The sequence below is a fragment of the Protomyctophum bolini genome (assembly GCF_963924005.1).
Source record: "Protomyctophum bolini genome assembly, chromosome: 1".
In the NCBI taxonomy this organism is placed as follows: domain Eukaryota; kingdom Metazoa; phylum Chordata; class Actinopteri; order Myctophiformes; family Myctophidae; genus Protomyctophum; species Protomyctophum bolini.
In genome coordinates this window covers 23,654,610-23,674,492 of record NC_137862.1, presented here as the reverse complement: position 1 = coordinate 23,674,492, position 19,883 = coordinate 23,654,610, and the positions used below count along the sequence as shown (strand labels likewise).

Sequence of the window (19,883 nt, the reverse complement as noted above, 5' to 3'; positions counted from 1 at the left end):
CAGCGGATGCCAGTGCACCATCACTTAACGGCAAGCATCATGTTGCATATGAAGTCTCTGTAGTGGCTGTTTAACTTGTGTGAGTCCACGTCTAAACTGTGTGTTCAGTTGCTTCTTAAAGTTGCTCCCAAAAGTACCTTTGAATTCACATGTGAATTCTTATGGCCTAAGGTCTGTCTTACACCGGGTCTCCAGCGGGCGCGTCAGCGTCGCCGTCAGGGAATGTTCTCTATGTAATCAATGAAGGGTGGCTCCACTGCCTGCATTCAAACTGCATTCAAATTGCCCTGGGTTAGTTTTTTGACGCACGCGACAGAGACGCAGCGCGCCCGGTGGAGCCCCGCCGTTAGAGCATAGGGATAACTTATCTTTGGTGCTGCAGGAATGGAAAAAAATATGCAAGTGCAAATTGCTTGTCTTTGTGTTTCGTTTCGTTGCCTCTGGGGCCTTGCAAATTATTAAAAACCCATTATGTTCTTAAGAACAGCAGATGGCCATGAATTAAATACACAGGCTTCAATGAGCATCATGTTCTTTATTCCTGAATGTCATGTCTGTTGCTTTTTTTTTGTCGGACATCAGCGATTATGCTGAGACTCAGCAGTGTTCCCCATTTCACTGATTGACGTGTATCCGTTTTCAGTAAGCTGAGTCTGCTCGTGTGTGTGTGTGTGTGTGTGTGTGTGTGTGTGTGTGTGTGTGTGTGTGTGTGTGTGTGTGTGTGTGTGTGTGTGTGTGTGTGTGTGTGTGTGTGTGTGTGTGTGTGTGTGTGTGTGTGTGTGTGTGTGTGTGTGTGTGTGTGTGTGTGTGTGTGTGTGTGTGTGTGTGTGTGTGCGTGCGTGCGTGCGTTGTGATCAGGGCTGCCGAGTCGACAGAGGAGGTGACTAGACTGAGACCTGTGCGTCTCATCAGAGAGGATGGCATCATCAGACCGTACAACCACACAGAGTCCCACGGTTACGACCTCTTTCAGGTGGGACCATCTCCATTTTTTTACTTAGCTCCTCCTATGGCACCGCAACATGCAGCACAACCATATTATACTGTACTATAAACGGCAGTTATATCTGTAAAATCATTAAGACTAATAACAACTTACGCTCTAAACTCGGTGAACTAATAATAACCGTACTTAGTTGACTGAGGTTGGCTCGCTCTGTGCTTTGTCTAAAGTCTAAAGTTGTTAGTTCAACAAACCTTTTCTTCTTTCATTCTGTTATCTTTTTCCTCTTATTCTGCATGTTGAAACATACACTATCTCAAAGCAAAATCAAGAAACAGTTATTTTATTATTATTATAAAACAATAACATATACTACTTATGTTTAAATAAGTTATATTTAATTATGAGAAAATCTAGATGAAGTGAATGTGTATCAATTTTTTTGTGAGATTTATTTATTTTTGCATCTATTGCAATGTTCAATGTTCATTTTTTTTAGTTCTCAGCTTCTAATTTCTGTCTTTTCTATCTTTCCTTCTCTTTTTATGCAGCCTGATGAGGAGATTGATTGATTGATTGATTGATTGATTGATTGGTCGATTTATTGGTTGATTGATTGTCAAATTCCTGAATGAAAATATATTGTCACTCCTGGTTAATATCTAATCTTTATAGAAGCCTGAGCACAAGATAACTATGTTTCTTTTCCTTTGTTCTTGTTGTGCATGGCAAGGCAAATATCTCTCTTCCTATACTTTAGTTTAGGCATATTATAGCTCTGGTCCATTGCTCTAATGCGCGCATTAGAGCTATGTTACTCTCAACTTCCGCCGCTCGCATTAATGCAGACCAGCCTCTACTCTTTGGCGTAAATAAAAATAACGTTTTTGCTACTCACCAAAACAAAGGCGACTTGTGTCATTAGAAAGCCTACTTTCCTTAGTGGACGCACTCTGAGCCCCCCACCACACGTATAAACTGTACTTTTTGGCCAAAAGGAGATTTTGTTTCCACTGGGATTTTTTTTTTGTGTGCATATGTGCAAGCACCCAACACTACGTCCATACAAAACACAATACAATACAGATAAAAGAAGGACAAAGTGTAGTGTGCCTGCACACAACACCATGCGTTGATGCCATGTGTGCATATGTGCAAGCATCCAACACTACGTCCATACAAAAACACAATACAATACAGATAAAAGAAAGACAAAGTGTAGTGTGCCCGCACACAACACCATGCGTTGATGCCATGTGTGCATATGTGCAAGCACCCAACACTACGTCCATACAAAAACACAATACAGTACAGGAACAGATCGACATGGTACAGGGGACAGAACAACGGCAAGTGAAGTGAGAAATGACACCGGTGATGAATACTAAATAGTGCTGATAGTTAGTTACTCATGATTACAAATTTGAGTTGTTTTTAGCCACCTTTTCAGGTTGGATTTGAAGGTCAAATAGTTGGAGGTCTCTCTTAATTCTGTAGGGAGACTGTTCCAGTGATGGTAGGCTCTAACAGAGAAGACTGTTTTACCAAACACACTACGTCTGATTGGCACTTTACAGTCCCCTCTGGTAGTTGCCAAGGGGACGCCAAAGTTACGCCAAAGAGGAGAGGCTGGTCTGATTTCGATTTGAGATTTAAAATGGAAAGTTCCATAGCCTTACTGCGCAGGGCAGAATCGTAGAAGCAGTAGAAGGCTATGGACCAGAGCTAGGCATATTAATAAATTATATTTGTTTTTGCCAGATTAAGTTTATTCTCTTCTTTTTTATTGAAAACTAGGCATGACAACCATTTGTAATCTACCGAGAGACATTGTATAATGTATGTGGCAGTGGTACCCCTGTAGAAGTTAGCACTATTTTTGTAAAGGTTTTGTAGCATTCATTTTTAAACAGTTAATTTCATAACTGTGTATACAGTATATATATGTGTATCTGTAGCCATATACACTGTTCCTGTAAGTATTTATTCCATCCACAGGGATTTTCAAATGGATGTCCCATATTATGCAAAAGTGTCATTTACCACAGCATGACTGACAATACTTTGAAATGTATATTTTCAAACACATAATAGTATGTATATGCTCTACCTAGGAAATGCTATTATATGTGAAATAATGTGATGGATTTAATCTCAACTATTGATTGCCTTAATGATCATTAATGTACAGTATATGTATGTATCTAATAATGGCCCTAATAGCATTTCAATGTCCTTCAACACGTGATGTTTGTATTGTGTGTTGACAACCATTGTTTAATAAAAATCCACAACTTATTCAACATTGGAATAATACAGTTCTTCTCATGTCTGTTGTAAAAATCATCAATCAACATACAGTACATAAATATGTGTTGCATGTGTGTACACGACACGTACTTGACATCGATGTGTGTTGATGAGAGAGGTTGATGTGTCTTTGTTTTAGAGGTCAGCCATCAGGCAGCTGGAGGGGGAGGTGTTCAGAGACCACTGTGAATATCCTGGACACAGGAAGACCAACATCATTGTCACTAACAGGTATGCTACATGAGGCATACTAAAGTACCTACTTTAGCTATTTTTTTATTTGAATTCTGAAAAGTAACAGTTTTGGACATATGAGGTTTCCACCCGACAGAGACCATTTTGTAGAATCGGCCTCCGGTCTAAATAGGTGAAAGGGGCCCTTGAGCAAATACCATGGGGCAAACCTGCCTATAAGATTATGAGATATCTTGTAAGAAAAGTTAATGTCTAGTTGTCTACCCCTGAGTGATAAAGGCAAGGTCCCACTAGGGTTGGTGTTTTTATTGACAAAAATGCATAATTCCGTTGCTGTCCGGAAGACAACACCTAACTCCATTTTTGAGGTTTTAGATTTTCTGTCATAAATCAATGCTATTGAACACCCATTGATATGATATGATATCACATCATATCATATAGTACTTTATTGTCAGTTCACACTGAAATGTGTGTTGCGACCCAGCAGCCATGTATGCAGAACACATATACGTACATTTGACATAGAAAGAACAAAACTAATTAAAGACATGAAGGCAAGAGCAATGTCCACCGCTTAGATAACCCCTGGCTACAACTCCTGATTAAGCTTCAAAGTCGACTGGTGGACAAAGTATAACGACTTATATAAGTACACGGACAAACACTAAACATTAAGGCATACAAGGCACGCTGGGTCGCAGTGCAGCTGCTGTGCTGTGCACCGGAAGGTGCAGCCGCTGTGCTGTGCACCGGAAGGTGCGCAGCAAAGAAGGTACGTCTGTGTGTTGGTTCAAACTATTGACCCAATGGAAAGTATTAAAAAGTGCTTCAGCGAAAACCTAACTCCACTTGGATGTTGTTTTTTTATTTTTTATTAATTTCCTGGAAAATGTATACATTTTTTAGACATATGATATGTGATATATGATGAACATATGCATTTCTAAATATGTCTGTCACAATTCAGAAGGATTAAAAAATCGTGTAAGGTCACAGGGCCACTCATTGGTTCAGGGAACGTGAATGAACTCATGCCTTTAGCGTGAATGAACTCATGCATTTTACATGTCGATCTTGCTATTAGATTTTGAGCTGTCTTGTCTGCATGTGAAAACTTGGGGCTAATAATGGCCTAATTTTGGTAGGGCTGTCACGATTACACATTTAAGTTGACGATTTATTGTCACAAATAATTGTGATTAACGATTTAATTGTGTTTAAAAAAGTAAAGTAAGTAAGTGGCACCGAAAAGGTGTCGGCTGAAGCCGAGGCTTATATTGCCTACGCTTTTTAATTTGAAACATAACTCTGCTTTTTAAAACAAAACGTAGTAACACATTGTCAAAAATGTGTATTTCACAAAACAAAAAATATAAGCAGGGCTTAGATTATGTAATAATTGTGAGAGGCCTAAATGTTGCTGTTGTACTGAATATTGGCACGATTGTGATAATGAAATCACAATCACTACCCTACACTACTCTACATGTATGAGTGCGATATTTCTTAATAGGTGTTGTTTAAAGTGTTACCGAATATATTGGTGAATACATTTGCTATTGAAAGTTGCTTAATTAAGCAATATTACACGAGAGGGTGTGGTTTAACATGATTATTGCCACGACAGTGATGCGGTAAGGAACGAGACGAAGTCGAGTTCCGCAAGCATCACTGAAGTCATTTAAACATTTAAAATCTATACTGTATGTTTATCATTTGTATTTGTGTCGCCTTCAAAATGTTGAAACCACATCACCGCATATTGGTGAAACATTTTCTGCGTGTTAGTAGTATTAGTTGTTTTGCTACGGCTGGTGCTATAATATAGTGCTAATATTAGTTTTATTGTAAATTCTTCATCTACAGGAGGGTGATGTGCGTGAAGGAGATCGACTTTGTCAATCATTTCAACAAAGAGTGGGAGTTTTTGTTTGAGAACTTCAACAGGCCTTCGACTGTTGTAGGAGCAGAGTTGAAGATTTACTGCAAGGTAACAGAACTTATACCTGTACATAAATGAGATGAGATAAGATGAGACTCACAAAGTTGGGTTTGGAGCATTCAATTAACTGTATGAACCCTAGCATCTCCTATTCTGGAGAGGCCATAATGAGCAGAAATAGCACATCTAGAAGCTCGTTGTGAGCATGTAGATCTCCATTTTCAGCTAAAATAATTGGTGTAGAGGAGGAAAAGGAGACAGCAAAGTATTGACATATGGTAGACCTGGGTCAACTGAAGTATATGGGGTTTAACCCATTAAGACCTGGAACACATCTGTGTGCAGTTCTACAAGCTCGTAGCACGGCACTTGAGCTTGTAGATCTACTTCTTTCTTTTCTTTTTTTGTGTAAACGTGCAAAACATGTGCAAATCCATTCAGATGGGCGTCCGTGGCATAATTAATATAATTGTGCGGGATCCTTGACGTTTTCAGAAAACTCATTTTGTAGAATCAGATCTTAATGGGTTTAAAGGTATCTTCAGTGATTTCACTTAATTAAAATGTCACTTTTCTTTTTTTGTGATAATCCTCCCTACTATAAAGTGTGCTGACCATATAAGGAGTTCCTCCCTGTCCCCAGTTCACCCCTGGGGTCAAAAAAGCTTAGGTTTCGATTTTGGCTGGAGGACCCATCCTTCCTCCAATCATGATCGAGCAGAGGCGGGCCTTATTGTGCCTGTTGTTGGCCTGTCTTGCGTCCCCCCCACTGTAGAACATATGCATGTGCACATTTTGTTACCGGGCGGCCCGAGTTTTTTTCAAAATCACCCAAATCACTGAATGCTCCTTTAAGTGTGCGAGTATCCTTTATTCCTCCTACTGTACGTATGCTCGTTATGTCTCGTAATGTAAAATGACATGGTTTTAGCATGGTTAATAGTCTGGGTATTGTGCTGTACAGGAACAAAATAAACTGAAGATCCAAAAGAGAGACGGCCAGGAACCTGTGAGAATTATTAACCTGAGGGACCAAACCATAGCCCAGGTACAGTACGGTTACTTGTGTGTGATTGATTGATTGATTGATTGAACATGTAATTAACATTATGTAGAATGGGTACAGTTCAACGAAAGTACAGGTCAATACAATCTAAGGATAAAACCAGAAAAAGCACTTAAGACTTGTTTACACCAGGGTCCTCCATTTTCAATTCATCAGTGTACAGTCCAAATACTGGACAAATACTCTGATAGACTCAGACACCTGTTGTAAAGTGCCTCTGTACATGATATTGTGGATGTAATGTATAATGATGCATAGTTGCATACAGTATACGACGTGCTTGTGCCAGTGTTGATTTCGTTGACTGAAACTATGACGAAAAATATCCGTTGACTATCTTTTTTCACTGGCGAAAACTAAATAAAAACTAAGCTATGATGACTAAAACTATGACTAAATATACTAACAATTTTGTCATGAAATAAAAATTGGACTACAATTAGACTACAAAGAGATCATTTTATGTTTGGTTGCACTCGGCCGTTGTGCTCTGAAAATAGCAGATCCACAAACTCACAGCGTTGTGACCTTGTAGATCGGCTATTTTCAGCATGCAACCAAGTGTAAAATCTGTCTTTACAACGCCACCAAGGCACTGCCAAAATGCATTTTTGTCGACAAAATCAACTGTAGATTTAGTTGACTGAAATCGTATGTTTAGTCGACTAAAACTACTACTAACATTTCAGGTGACTAAAATATGACTAAAACTAAAATCTTATTCAAAAGACTGACTAAAAATCTTGCGTGCTTGCCCTTCTCCAGAACCTCCAGGAGGCTATAGAGCAGGCACGGTTGGCCCAGCAGCAGCACAAGATGGTCAGACAGAAATCTCAGCGCTTCCTCAAACCGGCCAACAAGCCATGATAGCCTACTGCACATCACTGTTGCTGATGGACTTTCCACTCTAGAAACAGTATTGCACTATAGCCCTATGATACCTCTAGTCTAGACAGATGTGTTAATTAAAAGATTATTTGTCTTTGAAAGTAAGACACAGTGTTCAAGCAAGTCAGCTGGATTCGAGTCTTGACTTATGTTCAAACATTATTCAGTTATTTGACTTCAGGAATCATATTAAATGAAACTATGTGATGCATAATGATATAAACAATCATCCAGAAAGGTTCAATATACTTACAAAATGACTTCAACTGCCATCTGCTGTTTATGTATGTACCAAAGTAATGTGTAATATGCAATGCAGAAATGATTTGAAGTTATGTTTTATGAAATTTGTTATCATATATATATTTGTGTTTAGATAAAAAATATTGTTGTGATTCTGACAGGAAATGAAGACGTTGGCCTATCTTTGTCTATATATGATTCTGACATTTCTCTGTATAATGCTTTGAGTCAGAGTATTGCTGTCTTTGAGTTTAGTGGCACAGCTACATGTTTGTCATAAATTACCTTTCTTATGTAACATGAAATATTTTCTATAAAACTATAATTTCATCTAATACTATGTTCTTTTGAAATTTCTCACCTGGTTCATATACTCATATGATATAGTCGGGCCTGAGTCAGTGACACATTGAATACATTTATTTCATAATGACAGATCCCTTTGCTTTGCATATTGAAATTTCACTTTTGTATGCTACAGCCCAGCTTATTTTTCATCATTTTTGAGGATTTGAAAAAAATGACGAAATGACAAAAACGATTGGTTATAGCCCATGTTTTTTGAAATTTTGAAAAAAAAAGTTATCCTCGTTTCTCATCATTTTGGACCATGGGCTATAGCCCATATCGTACGGGGTTATAGCCCATCGTATAGCCCATCGTTTTTTGCAATTTCCGCAATTTCCAATTTCCGCAATTTCCAATTTCCGCAATTTCCGCAATTTGCAATTTCGCAATTTCCGCTTTCCGCAATTTTCAATTTCCGGAATTTCCGCAATTTCCGAAAAAAACGATGGGTTATAGCCCATGTTTTTTGAAATTTTGAAAAAAAAAGTTATCCTCGTTTCTCATCATTTTGGACCATGGGCTATAGCCTATATCGTACGGCATACTATAGCGCGCCGTTTTTCATCATTTTTGATGATTTGACAAAAATGAAAAAAACGATGGGTTATAGCCCATGTTTTTTGAAATTTTGAAAAAAAAAGTTATCCTCGTTTCTCATCATTTTGGACCATGGGCTATAGCCTATATCGTACGGCATACTATAGCGAGCCGTTTTTCATCATTTTTGATGATTTGACAAAATTGAAAAAATAAAACAACGATGGGTTATAGGCCCATATCGTACGGCATACTATAGCACGCCGTTTTTCATCATTTTTGAGGATTTGAAAAAAATAAAAAATAAATAAAAAACGATGGGTTATAGCCCAAGTTTTTTGAAATTTTGGAGAAAAAACATTATCCTCGTTTCTCATCATTTTGGACCATGGGCTATAGCCCATATCGTACGGCATACTATAGCACGCCGTTTTTCCTTTTAGGCTCCAAGCCAAATTAAAAATGGAATGAATATTACCATCCCAACTCCAAACTCAGTGACCGAATCCAGCTTGCACTACTAAATTGCTGGGCAGGAATCCCGTGACTGTGCAAAACAAATGCTTGGAATGGATTCAGAATGATGAAAACCACCTAGCTTGACACGTCACATGCTATTTAAAGCTTACTGAAATTTAGAACATTTTGCCTTATATTGGTTGTTGATGGTACCCCAACTTTCAGCAGCTGTCGAAAATTCCCCTAGGGTGGTTGAATATAAACCAATGTGGGATATGTTAGTAGACACCTTTACAAACACATTGGTGAAGAAAGTTCTTGGTAAGAAATGTATTCCCAGATTTGACTGGTAATACTTATAATATATTCCCTGACTATAAAGGCATAAAAAGCCCAAAATACTGTAAATCTTAAAAGAATATATAATAATAATGACCTGCTCCACATCTTCTTTCATATAGTAGTATTTTGACATTTCACGTTTCATAAACGGTAAATAAATTCCAAACATGAGCAATTGATGTGAAATGCGTACAGGTTAGTGTAGACCGCTTACAGAGTGAAGAATGCATGTAGCCTAAACCGTTTTAACGAGGTGTCAAAAAACTGATTTTAAAATATATCGTGTTCTCCTGATACTGTAAAGGCATCCAGGCCATTTTAACGCACTTTGTTCTAAATGGAACGCTCTCTCTCTCTGCATTTAAGTGAAACAACTGCAAGTAATATATATATTTTGGAAAGGGGTTCTAGTAAAGTGAACAACACCCTAGCCTAAACCCCTCTGTTCACTGTTACATTTGAATAACAGCACTCAAAAAATGCAATGCAATCAGTCATTGCAACTGACAAAACAATATGCACTTATAAGCAAAGAGGCTACGAGATGTGTGTGTGCTGGTGAATGTCTACCAAAGTGACATAAAGAGGAACCAGAGAGAGAATGCTAATTCTTAAATTGTAAAGACAGTGTCTGCTACCATGCTACTGTATGTTTTTGCAGGGTAAGTACAACCTAAGGCAAATAATGTAGCACATTTGTCATCAGTGCAGATGGTAGAGGGGTACAGTGTATTAACCCTTTTTCTGAAATAGGCCTACCTATGTTTCTGTATCAGTGGTGCTCAATATTTCATGTCAAGGACCCCAAAAATTATCTGTGTTTGGCCATCGACCCCCATCTGAAAACGTTGTTCCAGGAACATGTTTCAGGCACATTTTCACGATTTTCAAAAATAGCAGACCTACAAGTTCATAGCGTGCCACTCGGTGGCGCGCTATGATCTTGTAGATCTGTTATTTTTCAAAAGGTAAATTATAACATAATGTTTAAAACACCAAAAGGGGTTCCCACCCAGAATGGGTAAAAAAAATGAAATATGGTGGCTACATCAGGCATACTTTGCATGCCTGATGTAGCCACCATATTTAATGAATAAATTTTTTCCGGAACTCAGGAGGTTGGAATCTGATCAGGTCTGCAGAGTCAACCAGCCGAGAGACGCCGCTGCCTTCCTCGCGATGCCCCAACGAGGCTGATTTCTGTCCCTTTGAAGTTGATGTGCAAAATAAATTGAACATGTTGGGGAGTGAATTAGCTGGTTCGGAGCTTAATTTTCCGAATGGCTGAAAGCATTTTCTCTAAAGTATTTACAGTATTTCTGAGAGCATTCCTCTATAGTTCTAGGTAGTTTATACCATTTAGACCTGAGGACGATTCTACAAATGTCTTCTAAATCATGACAGTTTTCTGAAAAACCCCATGTTTCTATAATAAGTGGTTGTCAAACTATTTCATGTCAAGGAGCCCCAGAGTTTTCTGTATTTGGCCGCCGACCCCCATCTGAAAAGATTTGAGTTGAAAACGTTCGCTCTGAAAGAATATAATTATATTCCAAGATTTGCGACACATCTTCACAATTTTTGGGTTATTTTTCATCTATCACTAGATATACGGACATACACCTCTTGTAAACAAGAGGTGAAAGCTGAACTGGTAACTAGTAACTCAACTTGATTGAGTTTCTGTGTGTTTGTACTGTCTTGGAAAGGGGTGAAGCTTATTGGGGGACCAGTGTTTGCTCAGTGTGTGAGTTGGCCGTTCCTCACAGTTCACACTGTTTGTGATAGAGCCACTACCGTATTTAGTTTAGGTTTATTTTATGTTACAGGCTTGCATGCCATATTTGCCAAACTGTGGCATTCTTTACACCAATAAGATACACCAACACCAACTTCTTGGGGAAATAAAGAACCCCAATATATGTCTGTGTCCTGTGCCCTATTTGCCAGGTTACATATAAGGCTATTATGGGCCATTAGATTGTTTTATTACTGGAAGTATATCAGTTACCTTATCCCTCTTCGCTATACCAACATTTCATTGCATATTCTATAGGATAATGTTAATTAAAATGACTCCTATATCTCTAGACTTTCCATCTACATCCCTCTCCACAACTATTAATAGACTACCTGTGTGTGTGTGTGTGTGTGTGTGTGTGTGTGTGTGTGTGTGTGTGTGTGTGTGTGTGTGTGTGTGTGTGTGTGTGTGTGTGTGTGTGACTGTGTGTGTGTGTGTGTGTGTGTGTGTGTGGTGCACACAGCTGTGATGATCAACAGTGGATGATCCAATCACCTATCACTCTGACCAACGGACCAATGACGAATGGACTAGTTGAACAGGTGACCGGATCCAGTGGGCGTGGCTTTGGATTTAAATAGGAGCGGCCATGTTGTTTCCCAGCATGCAGTTTGGTTTGGGAGCCACTGAGCCAGGCTGCATGCTGTCTGCAGGGAGCCATGCTGTTTGTTCTAAGGTAAGGAGCGTTTGTTTGAGAAACATGGTTTTAAGCCTTGAACACTGTTGTATAGACATTAGAGGATTTATAGGACTGTTTATTGTGACACTAAATGGACAATGTCAGGAATATTTGTCCTTTTTCATACAAACAACACTGTCTGTGTTTGAAGGCTGCCTCAATGCTTTTCCAATGGGAGGCACATGGTTTGTCCAAACACTTGTGTTTCTTTGCCCCCCTCCATCAAACACAAAATGTTTGGTCAAACCATGTGCCTCCCATTGGAAAGGCATTGAGGTGGCCATCAAACACATGCAGAGCACAGAACATGTGTTGTGTGAATGAGGCATTGGGCCTCTATCTCACAAAAAAAACCATTTGTCTTGTCTGTGTTTAATGGCTGCCCCAATGCATTTCCAATGGGAGGCACATGGTTTGACCAAACATTTGTGTTTGATAGTAGTGTTCTGTCCCCCTCCCCTCCATGAAACACAAATGTTTGCTCAAACCATGTGCCTCCCATTGGCAAAGCATTGAAGTGGCCATCAAACACAGGCAGAGCACAGAACATACGTTTGTGTGAAACATTTGTCTCGTCTGTTTTTAATGGCCGCCTCAATGCTTTTCCAATGGAAGTCACACGGTTTGACCAAACATTTGTTTGCTGGAGGGGAGGGGGACAGACACAGCCATCAAACAAATGTTTGCTCAAACCATGTGAAAAGCATTGATGATCGAGGCCTTAGAGAAGGAACAATCGCAAACAAACAAACCATGGTTCCCAACAGTGGTGGAAATTAAATCATTATACGTGAAGTGTAGTGTAGAAAATATACTGTATTTGGAAATGTTTAACTACTAGTTACTTTGTAGATTTGTATTATTACTAAACGTACTAGCCTACATTGTTCATTTACCACTACAGCCATATTTTGGCCATTTGGCTGATCTACAAGCTCACAATGCATTGTGATGTGACACATTGTGAGCTTTTAGATCTGTTATTTTCAAAAGGCCTCAGTAGAGGATAAAGTGAAATATCCCTTTATTATATTAATTTTACAATGTATGAAATCTGGATAAAGAGTCTAATGTTTTTTTTTTTTTATGTGTCTTACAGGTTAATCATGTGACCTTGGTGTCATGTGTGACCTTGGATGGGGTCATCAGGAGATGGCTGGTATTGGTAATAGAGTGTCTACTCGGTTGAGCTGAAACTTCTAACGGTGTCAACGAACGCTCTTCCTGAGATTACGAGGCGAACGGTGACGATCGGGACGTATTGTGCCATACAACCTTCGCGGCTCTATTAATACCGGCTATCTTCAACCGAGCGACGGAAGCCCCCCCATGGTACGTACCGGGATTGCATGTGGCTGTAGTAGAAACTAGGGCTGTGTCAAATCTTATTTTAATTATTTTTGGGAGATAAACACTTTACTGAGGTTTTTAATGCGTCTTTAGTATTTCAAAGTGTCCATGATGTCATGGACACTTCCTACCCAGACTACAATTCCCATAATGCTTTGGTGCACTGATCCTTGTGGATAGGGTGAGGGCTGTCTTACTGAGACAACATGTAGTCCAGGAAGGAAGTGAGCCCGGTGTCCATGACATGTCATGGAGCCCATGGACACTTTTGTAAAAACAACTATTGCCCACATAAAAAACCCAGGAAAGTGTTTCTTGTCTCCCAAACATAATTGAAATGAGCTCTGTTTGCAAAAGGGGTGAAGTCTCCCTTTAATGGGTTGAATCGTTAAAGCTGCTATAAGCAACATGTCAAATGTAATTTTATTTTTTGGTATTCAGACAGCAATGGGTAAAACTAAAACACAATTTTGTCTCTGACACATCTAGGGGCCACAATTTGCATTCAAAGATTTTCCTAGATTTGTCATTGGTCGATTTGCCTGTCTACTTCCTGATTGGTTAGTCATTTCGACCGGGTTTTATTTTTCTTCGACCAATGACAAAGCTTCTAGGAACATCTTTGACTGCAGATTATGGCCCCTAGATGTGTCCCAGAGACTAAATAATTTGTGGTAGTGTTTTACTCATTGCTGGCTGTCTGCATGAAATAAAAATCATTATAATTGACATTATTGCTTATAGCTGCTTTAATCACACTTTTGTGACTATATTAAAGTAAAATATTGGTGACACATGTAGCCCTGTCAGTGACTCTTGTTAATGCAGTAAAAACAATTGTGACACAGCACTGTCGGTGACTGTTATGACTTCCAAAATGTCATCCTGTAGGCCGACAACTAATGTTTCCTATTTTCCCTGTCATTTCAGAACGTGAAGCTGACAAGGCGACGTCTGTATTGAAGGTACAAACTCTATGCTGTTGCCGCTGCTGGGTGCTGTTAGCAGTGGAGGTACAGTAATGAACCTTTTGATTCCTGCTGCTTGTGTAAGTGGGCTACATGCTACCGTAGGCTACCGTAGGTTGTCATTCGCACTGTATCGTTTCACATCATTTGTGTATAATGCCACTCTACATCACATGCCACTATGGGCTATGTGATGTTTGTGTAGGCATGTGATTTATTTATCGTTTAACATAATTTACGGGTAAAGCTTTCACGTCACATCACATATGTATGTTCTGTTCTAGTGTCTGCTTTCTCTTCTTTGCTTTTAATAAAGTTGTTTGTTTTGGTTGTCTCAGGAAAAAAAAGAACACTTTTTGTTTCTTCCTCCTTGCCTTCCTCCTTGCCTATCTATCGCCCTAGTTCTTCACTAGTGGACTGTACAAATGTGATGTGACTTATGTCCGGTAGCATGTAGCCTGCTTAACACTGTTTACAGCCTTCTATGCTGTAGATCTGTCCACACTAACAGGAAGAAAATTATGGCAGATTTTCTTCCTTCGTTAGTGTGTTTTGTTTAGTGCTGATATTGAAGGTAAGTGAGCGTAGTTTATTATCTTTGGCTGTCGGGCAGAAACCTTGTATCTCCATAGTTTTGTAAATTAATTTCTTTACTTGGTCATGCTACAGTGTCACACACTAAAGTAGCAAATGGCTCATCTACAAGCTCAGGATGCAAAGATCATCCATTATTGAATATAACCTATTTTTTATGTATCAAACTGTTTAAGTATAAACAAGAGCTTGTGACTAAACATTGGAACACAGATTATTATATTAATAAAAAATATAATCGTATCACAGGTTCTTTTTGTGTCCAGTAACTGTTTTGGACGTGCACGGTTTCTACCCCGACCTTTCATCTCCTCTTCTATTCTTTGCTTTAATAAAAATATTGGTTTTTGTGGTCTCAGAGTTTTTAATCGCATTTTGCTTCATATTTTAAAGTAATTTCTTTCTTTCCTTTCTATCACTAGTTCTTCACTAGTGTATGTGGTGCGTGTGTCGGGTCGTGTCTCGCGTACAGTTTCTAATCATTGATTGGAGTTGTATGTCGTTTCACGTCATATTCATCATCATTTGCGTTTGCGTCATTTGCCGGTAAAGCGCCATCACGTCAGTTCACATCAGATATGAACACACCCTGTATGTGATGTGCATTTATGTGATTTTTTTTTGTGATTTATTTTCACAGTAATTGCGGATAGCTCGTCGGTGTCGTCGCACGCCATACGAATTTTGTTCATTGCTGTTGTGTTCTAATGTCATTCGTAGTATTGTTGTGTTCTCATGTTCATAGTGTTGCTGTATTGCTGACAAATACTGGGGTCCAAAGAATGCTGCTGCCATTGCATAATTTGCACCTCGTATAATTTATGTCAAACGTCCACAAATGGCATAAATTGTAATATATATTTTTTTAAATGTAGGCAATTATTTTGAAAACACTAAATATACATTTTAAAATAAAAATGTAGGAAACTAGGGACAACTGGCTAGAAAATCTTGCACCACGAAAACCTACGGCCAACTGCTTGGGCGGAGACCAAGAATCTTTTTGTTTTGTTCATGTTCATAAAGGGCTCGAAGTGCTTTAAGTGAAAGTCCAGCAGCAAACCTCTAGGTCATAAGACCATTGTTGGTGCTATATTATCAGATCTAATTTGTGAGTAACGCTTCATCAAGTAAGCCCACATCACATGCCCGGTATGTGATGTGTGTTTATGTCTCGTATCATTTCACATTGGTGAGTAAGGCTTCATCACGTCATCCCCACATCACATAATGAACTTAGGGTTAGGGTTAGGTTAGGGTAGGGTTAGGTATGTGATGTGGATTGATGTGATGTATGTCTTTTATAATGTGCGAGTGAAGCTTAATCGCATCAGTTCACATCACATTATGTGGTGTGTATTGATGTGATTTATTTATGCTGCCATTTGCAGCTAAAACTTCATTCATGCCAGTCAGTAGGCGAGGCATTGATGATGGGCCTATGACCCAAAGGTTTTCTGCTGCACTTTCACTTTTAGCACTTTGGAGCACTTTATGAGCATGGAAAAATAAAGATTTTCTTAGTTTATGTCAGGAGTTTTCTTTAAGGTATTTGTGGAGTGAGTCTTCTTCTCGATTTCAATTTTATAAAGACATAATCATGGCTATCATTTATAGTCTATGAATCAAATTGTTATGAATGATTGCTTTTGGACATGTAAATTACAACAACCAACTAAGGCACTGGTGTGGTACTACTGGTTTACCAGAATGGGGTTCAACTCCCTGCGGTGCCCTCAATTTGTTGTATTTACATGGTTAATTTTCTGCTCGGTTTAAGTTAGACTAAACCAAATTATAAAAAGGAAACTATCTGACACATTAGAAAGAAGCGACACAAAAGCAGAGTAAACTAGAACGCTATCTGGCCCTAAACAGAATACAGTGGCAGAATACCTGAGCACCGTGACCGACCCAAAACAAAAAGATCTTAACTAGGTACAGACTCGGTGAGCACAGTCTCGAGAGGCTGTCATAGGCAGACCTGTATCCCGAGAAGACAGACTATGCACACAAAATGAAGTGGAAACCGAGCTACACTTCCTAACCATCTGTCCATTGTACCAAGACATCAGAGACACATACATACTTCCCACAGATTACAACCACACAGATTTTGAAAACATGACCAATGACAAAACTCCCTGCTGGGCGTAGCACAACAATGTGCAAATATAGCAGCAAGATTTGTGAGTTGCTGTGATAGGAGAAGGATATCAAATGGAACACAACCACCCTAAAGATTAATCATTGTGTCTATTCCTGCACTATACCTGCACCGAGTGCTCTTGGTACATAGAAATTGATCTATTGAATATTCTGACTTTCATTTTTGTTTTGATTATTGCTGTATTTTTTCTGCTTTGGCAATGTAAACGTATGTTTTCTCATGCCAATAGTGTGTGTGATGGGGGGTTGGTAAGCATTAAGACTGAAGAAAATCTAAGCTCTTAAACTAGTACTCCTTTGCATATAAATGAGAGATTAGGCAACTATATCTTTACTGAACTGCTCAAATACATATGCCTAATTACAATATATTCATAAAGTGAGAATGTAATTTCCACAAAGAAGATTACAAAACGAGCCACAAGGTCATGAGGAGCCCTTTTCTAATCTCCGAATGCCATTATGATGTCGCTGCTGATGCTCGGCAGGAGAATGACTCATGGTCACAGGTTGTCTTTTCCAGACCAGATATCAGGCTAGAAGTGACAGGAGAAAGTGATGAGTGACTGAAACACACAGGTGGTGTGTAATGTAAAACTGAACCAAATTAACCCTACTTCCTGGGCATGTGAAAATGGCCAATTTACACGCTCACATGCTATACTGTGGCAAATAAAACCACTGCTACTACTACTGCTAAAAATCTCTCTCTCTCTCTCTCTCTCTCTCTCTCTCACTCTCTCTAATATAATTATGGCATGTTCACAGATCGATCATTGAAGTTCCTGTTAATTAACGGTCTCTGGATAGACTTTTCACAGATCATTGAAGGTCTTGTCCACAAAATATACATGTATACTGTAGCTCTCCATTACAGGCAAAGACTGAATGTGAGAATTACACTATAGAAGGCATGCTCAGCCATTAGTCTGGTTCAAATGTGAACGTCTTTGTCCTGAATGATGGTGACATATACTGAAAAAGAATCACACCTGTGTGAAGTGAGGGGCGCTCTTGTCGTCGTACAAATTTACGTCATATTCGGCGGACATTTTTAAACCTATTTTCTCCTTTCATTGTCAATGTCAAATATTGAGACGTGTGGGGACAAAAGCTGTGTAGGAGGGGCTAGTGCCCCTCAAAAAACATTTGCCTCTGGTGTTAATCTATTTTGAGCGGGAACCCCTTTTGGTATTAGCATCATGCTATGCTTTAGCTATTGAAAAATAGATCTACAAGCTCATAGCGCGCCACTCGGTGGCGTGCTACGAGCTTGTAGGTCTGCTATTTTTTGAAAAATCGAAGTGACGACTGACATAGAAACATGGATTTTTCAGAAAACTGTCAGGATGTAGAAGACATTTTTAGATCTGATCTCGGGTCAGAATGGGTTAATTAAAGACCACACCATTATGGCGGTGTCCAAGTTGTAGATGCCACTCATGTAATTCATATCGTCCTCCAGTCAGCCCTCCCCCCCCCACACACACCACCACGACCTTCACAAAGACACAGGCTGAGTGGTCTTCCCTTGCCGTCGGGAACAGTCTCATAAATCTTAGGGCTTGAACTACTTTGGATGTCAGACATCAAATACATAAAACATGTTGCAGAACTCCAAGCTGACAATCATCCCCCACAAATAATAATAATGTAGATATAACCTTCTATCAGTAATAGCACACCTGTGTGGCCATATATAGTGCATGGCCAACATCATCCACTTTAAAGGCTTCTTAATGTTGAAGATATGGATGTCTGTCTGTACAAGGTTGTACTTTATTTGGTGTTTTAAGCATTATGTTAGCTATTGAGAAATAGCAGACCTACAAGCTCATAGCGCGGCAACGAGTGCCGCGCTATGAGCTTGTAGGTCTGCTATTTTTGATAATTCTTGAAAATGTGGCTAAAATCTTTTGAATATATCTTTCAGAGCGAATGTTTTAACTCAAATCTTTGCTTCTGAGAGGTTCCAGGAACAACAACATTTTCAGATATATGTTATTTTATATTTTCGGTGGCCAATTACATATCATTTTTGGGGTCCTTGACATGAAATATTGAGCACCACTGATACAGAAACATGAGGTTTTTCAGAATTTTAAAAAGACATTTTTTTTAATTTCGATGTCGGGCCTAAATGGGTTAATGTTACATCCTGTGTACAGGACAGGTAGGCTACTGTATAAGAGTAGAACTTATTTTGGTTTGGCTTCCTTCAGACAACGCAGCATACAGTAGACTAGAGCTAATCCAGGGTGGAAAACAGGGTCATTTCTTGTTGCAAGTGTGTGTAAGGATGCTACAGTAAATTAATGTCCTATTTTATACTACGTTGTATGACAACCTTGTATGCGCAAAAGTAGCGGAAATGGTAGATCCACAAGCTCCACAATGAAGTACTGTACAGCCTGTACAGGTTGAGGACAAATCATGTTGCCGTTTGGATTGTTTCACCTTCTCAGACAAAATGAATTAACATTTGAGTACACACTCAATTATAATGATATTGAGGTATTAGGGAATTCTATTTTAAAGAAAGTAAATTTAACTTGCCTCCTTATATTCCCTTTAAATAAATTATGTTTTTGTATAATATGGCAAAACCTTATGTTGGCTATAATCTATTTCCACATGACCATAAAATTCTGCAGTATTAATTTAAATAAACAAACACTAAACGAGGGTTTTAATGTGTACATTAGACAGCTTTCCACAATCTTGTAGAATATAGATTAATCATTTTGTGAGCAAAGTCTTCATTGTTTGACAGCCATTGACAAATATCTGGCACTTGATTGACTAGTATAGTACTGACAAAATTAATCATGTATTCTTTATTTATTCATTTTAAGACAGCTGGGCTTTTGCTCAATTTAAATAAGTCAAGTCAATTTTATTTATATAGCACATGAGTGCTTTCCAGAATAGGTAGACTGTAGTCCATCACAGTGCAATAACAAAACATGTAATACAATCGAAGAAAAAAAACAGGCCAAAACAAACAAAATAACAACAAAAACAATGAACACTAAACTTCACACTG

At 38.8% G+C, this 19,883-nt stretch overlaps 2 protein-coding genes across 6 annotated transcripts in view; one reads left to right on the top strand and one right to left on the bottom strand.

Annotated features, from left to right (window-relative positions):
* Positions 1-7,925, top strand: part of vps13c (vacuolar protein sorting 13 homolog C) — a 102,671-nt gene extending 94,746 nt beyond the window's left edge. For 4 of the 5 annotated variants that reach the window (XM_080764931.1, XM_080764929.1, XM_080764930.1 and 1 more), the window contains 5 exons: positions 859-973; positions 3,393-3,484; positions 5,318-5,441; positions 6,358-6,441; positions 7,225-7,925. In XM_080764931.1, coding sequence (XP_080621057.1) covers positions 859-973; positions 3,393-3,484; positions 5,318-5,441; positions 6,358-6,441; positions 7,225-7,326 — 517 coding nt within the window. In that variant the 3' untranslated portion in view covers positions 7,327-7,925. Of the gene's footprint in view, positions 1-858; positions 974-1,494; positions 1,922-3,392; positions 3,485-5,317; positions 5,442-6,357; positions 6,442-7,224 lie in introns of those variants that run through there. The other variant, XM_080764932.1, reaches the window with a different exon arrangement.
* adgrg1 (adhesion G protein-coupled receptor G1) overlaps positions 1-19,883 on the bottom strand; it is a 361,835-nt gene that overhangs the window by 225,574 nt on the left and 116,378 nt on the right. The gene's annotated exons all lie outside the window — the stretch shown is intronic.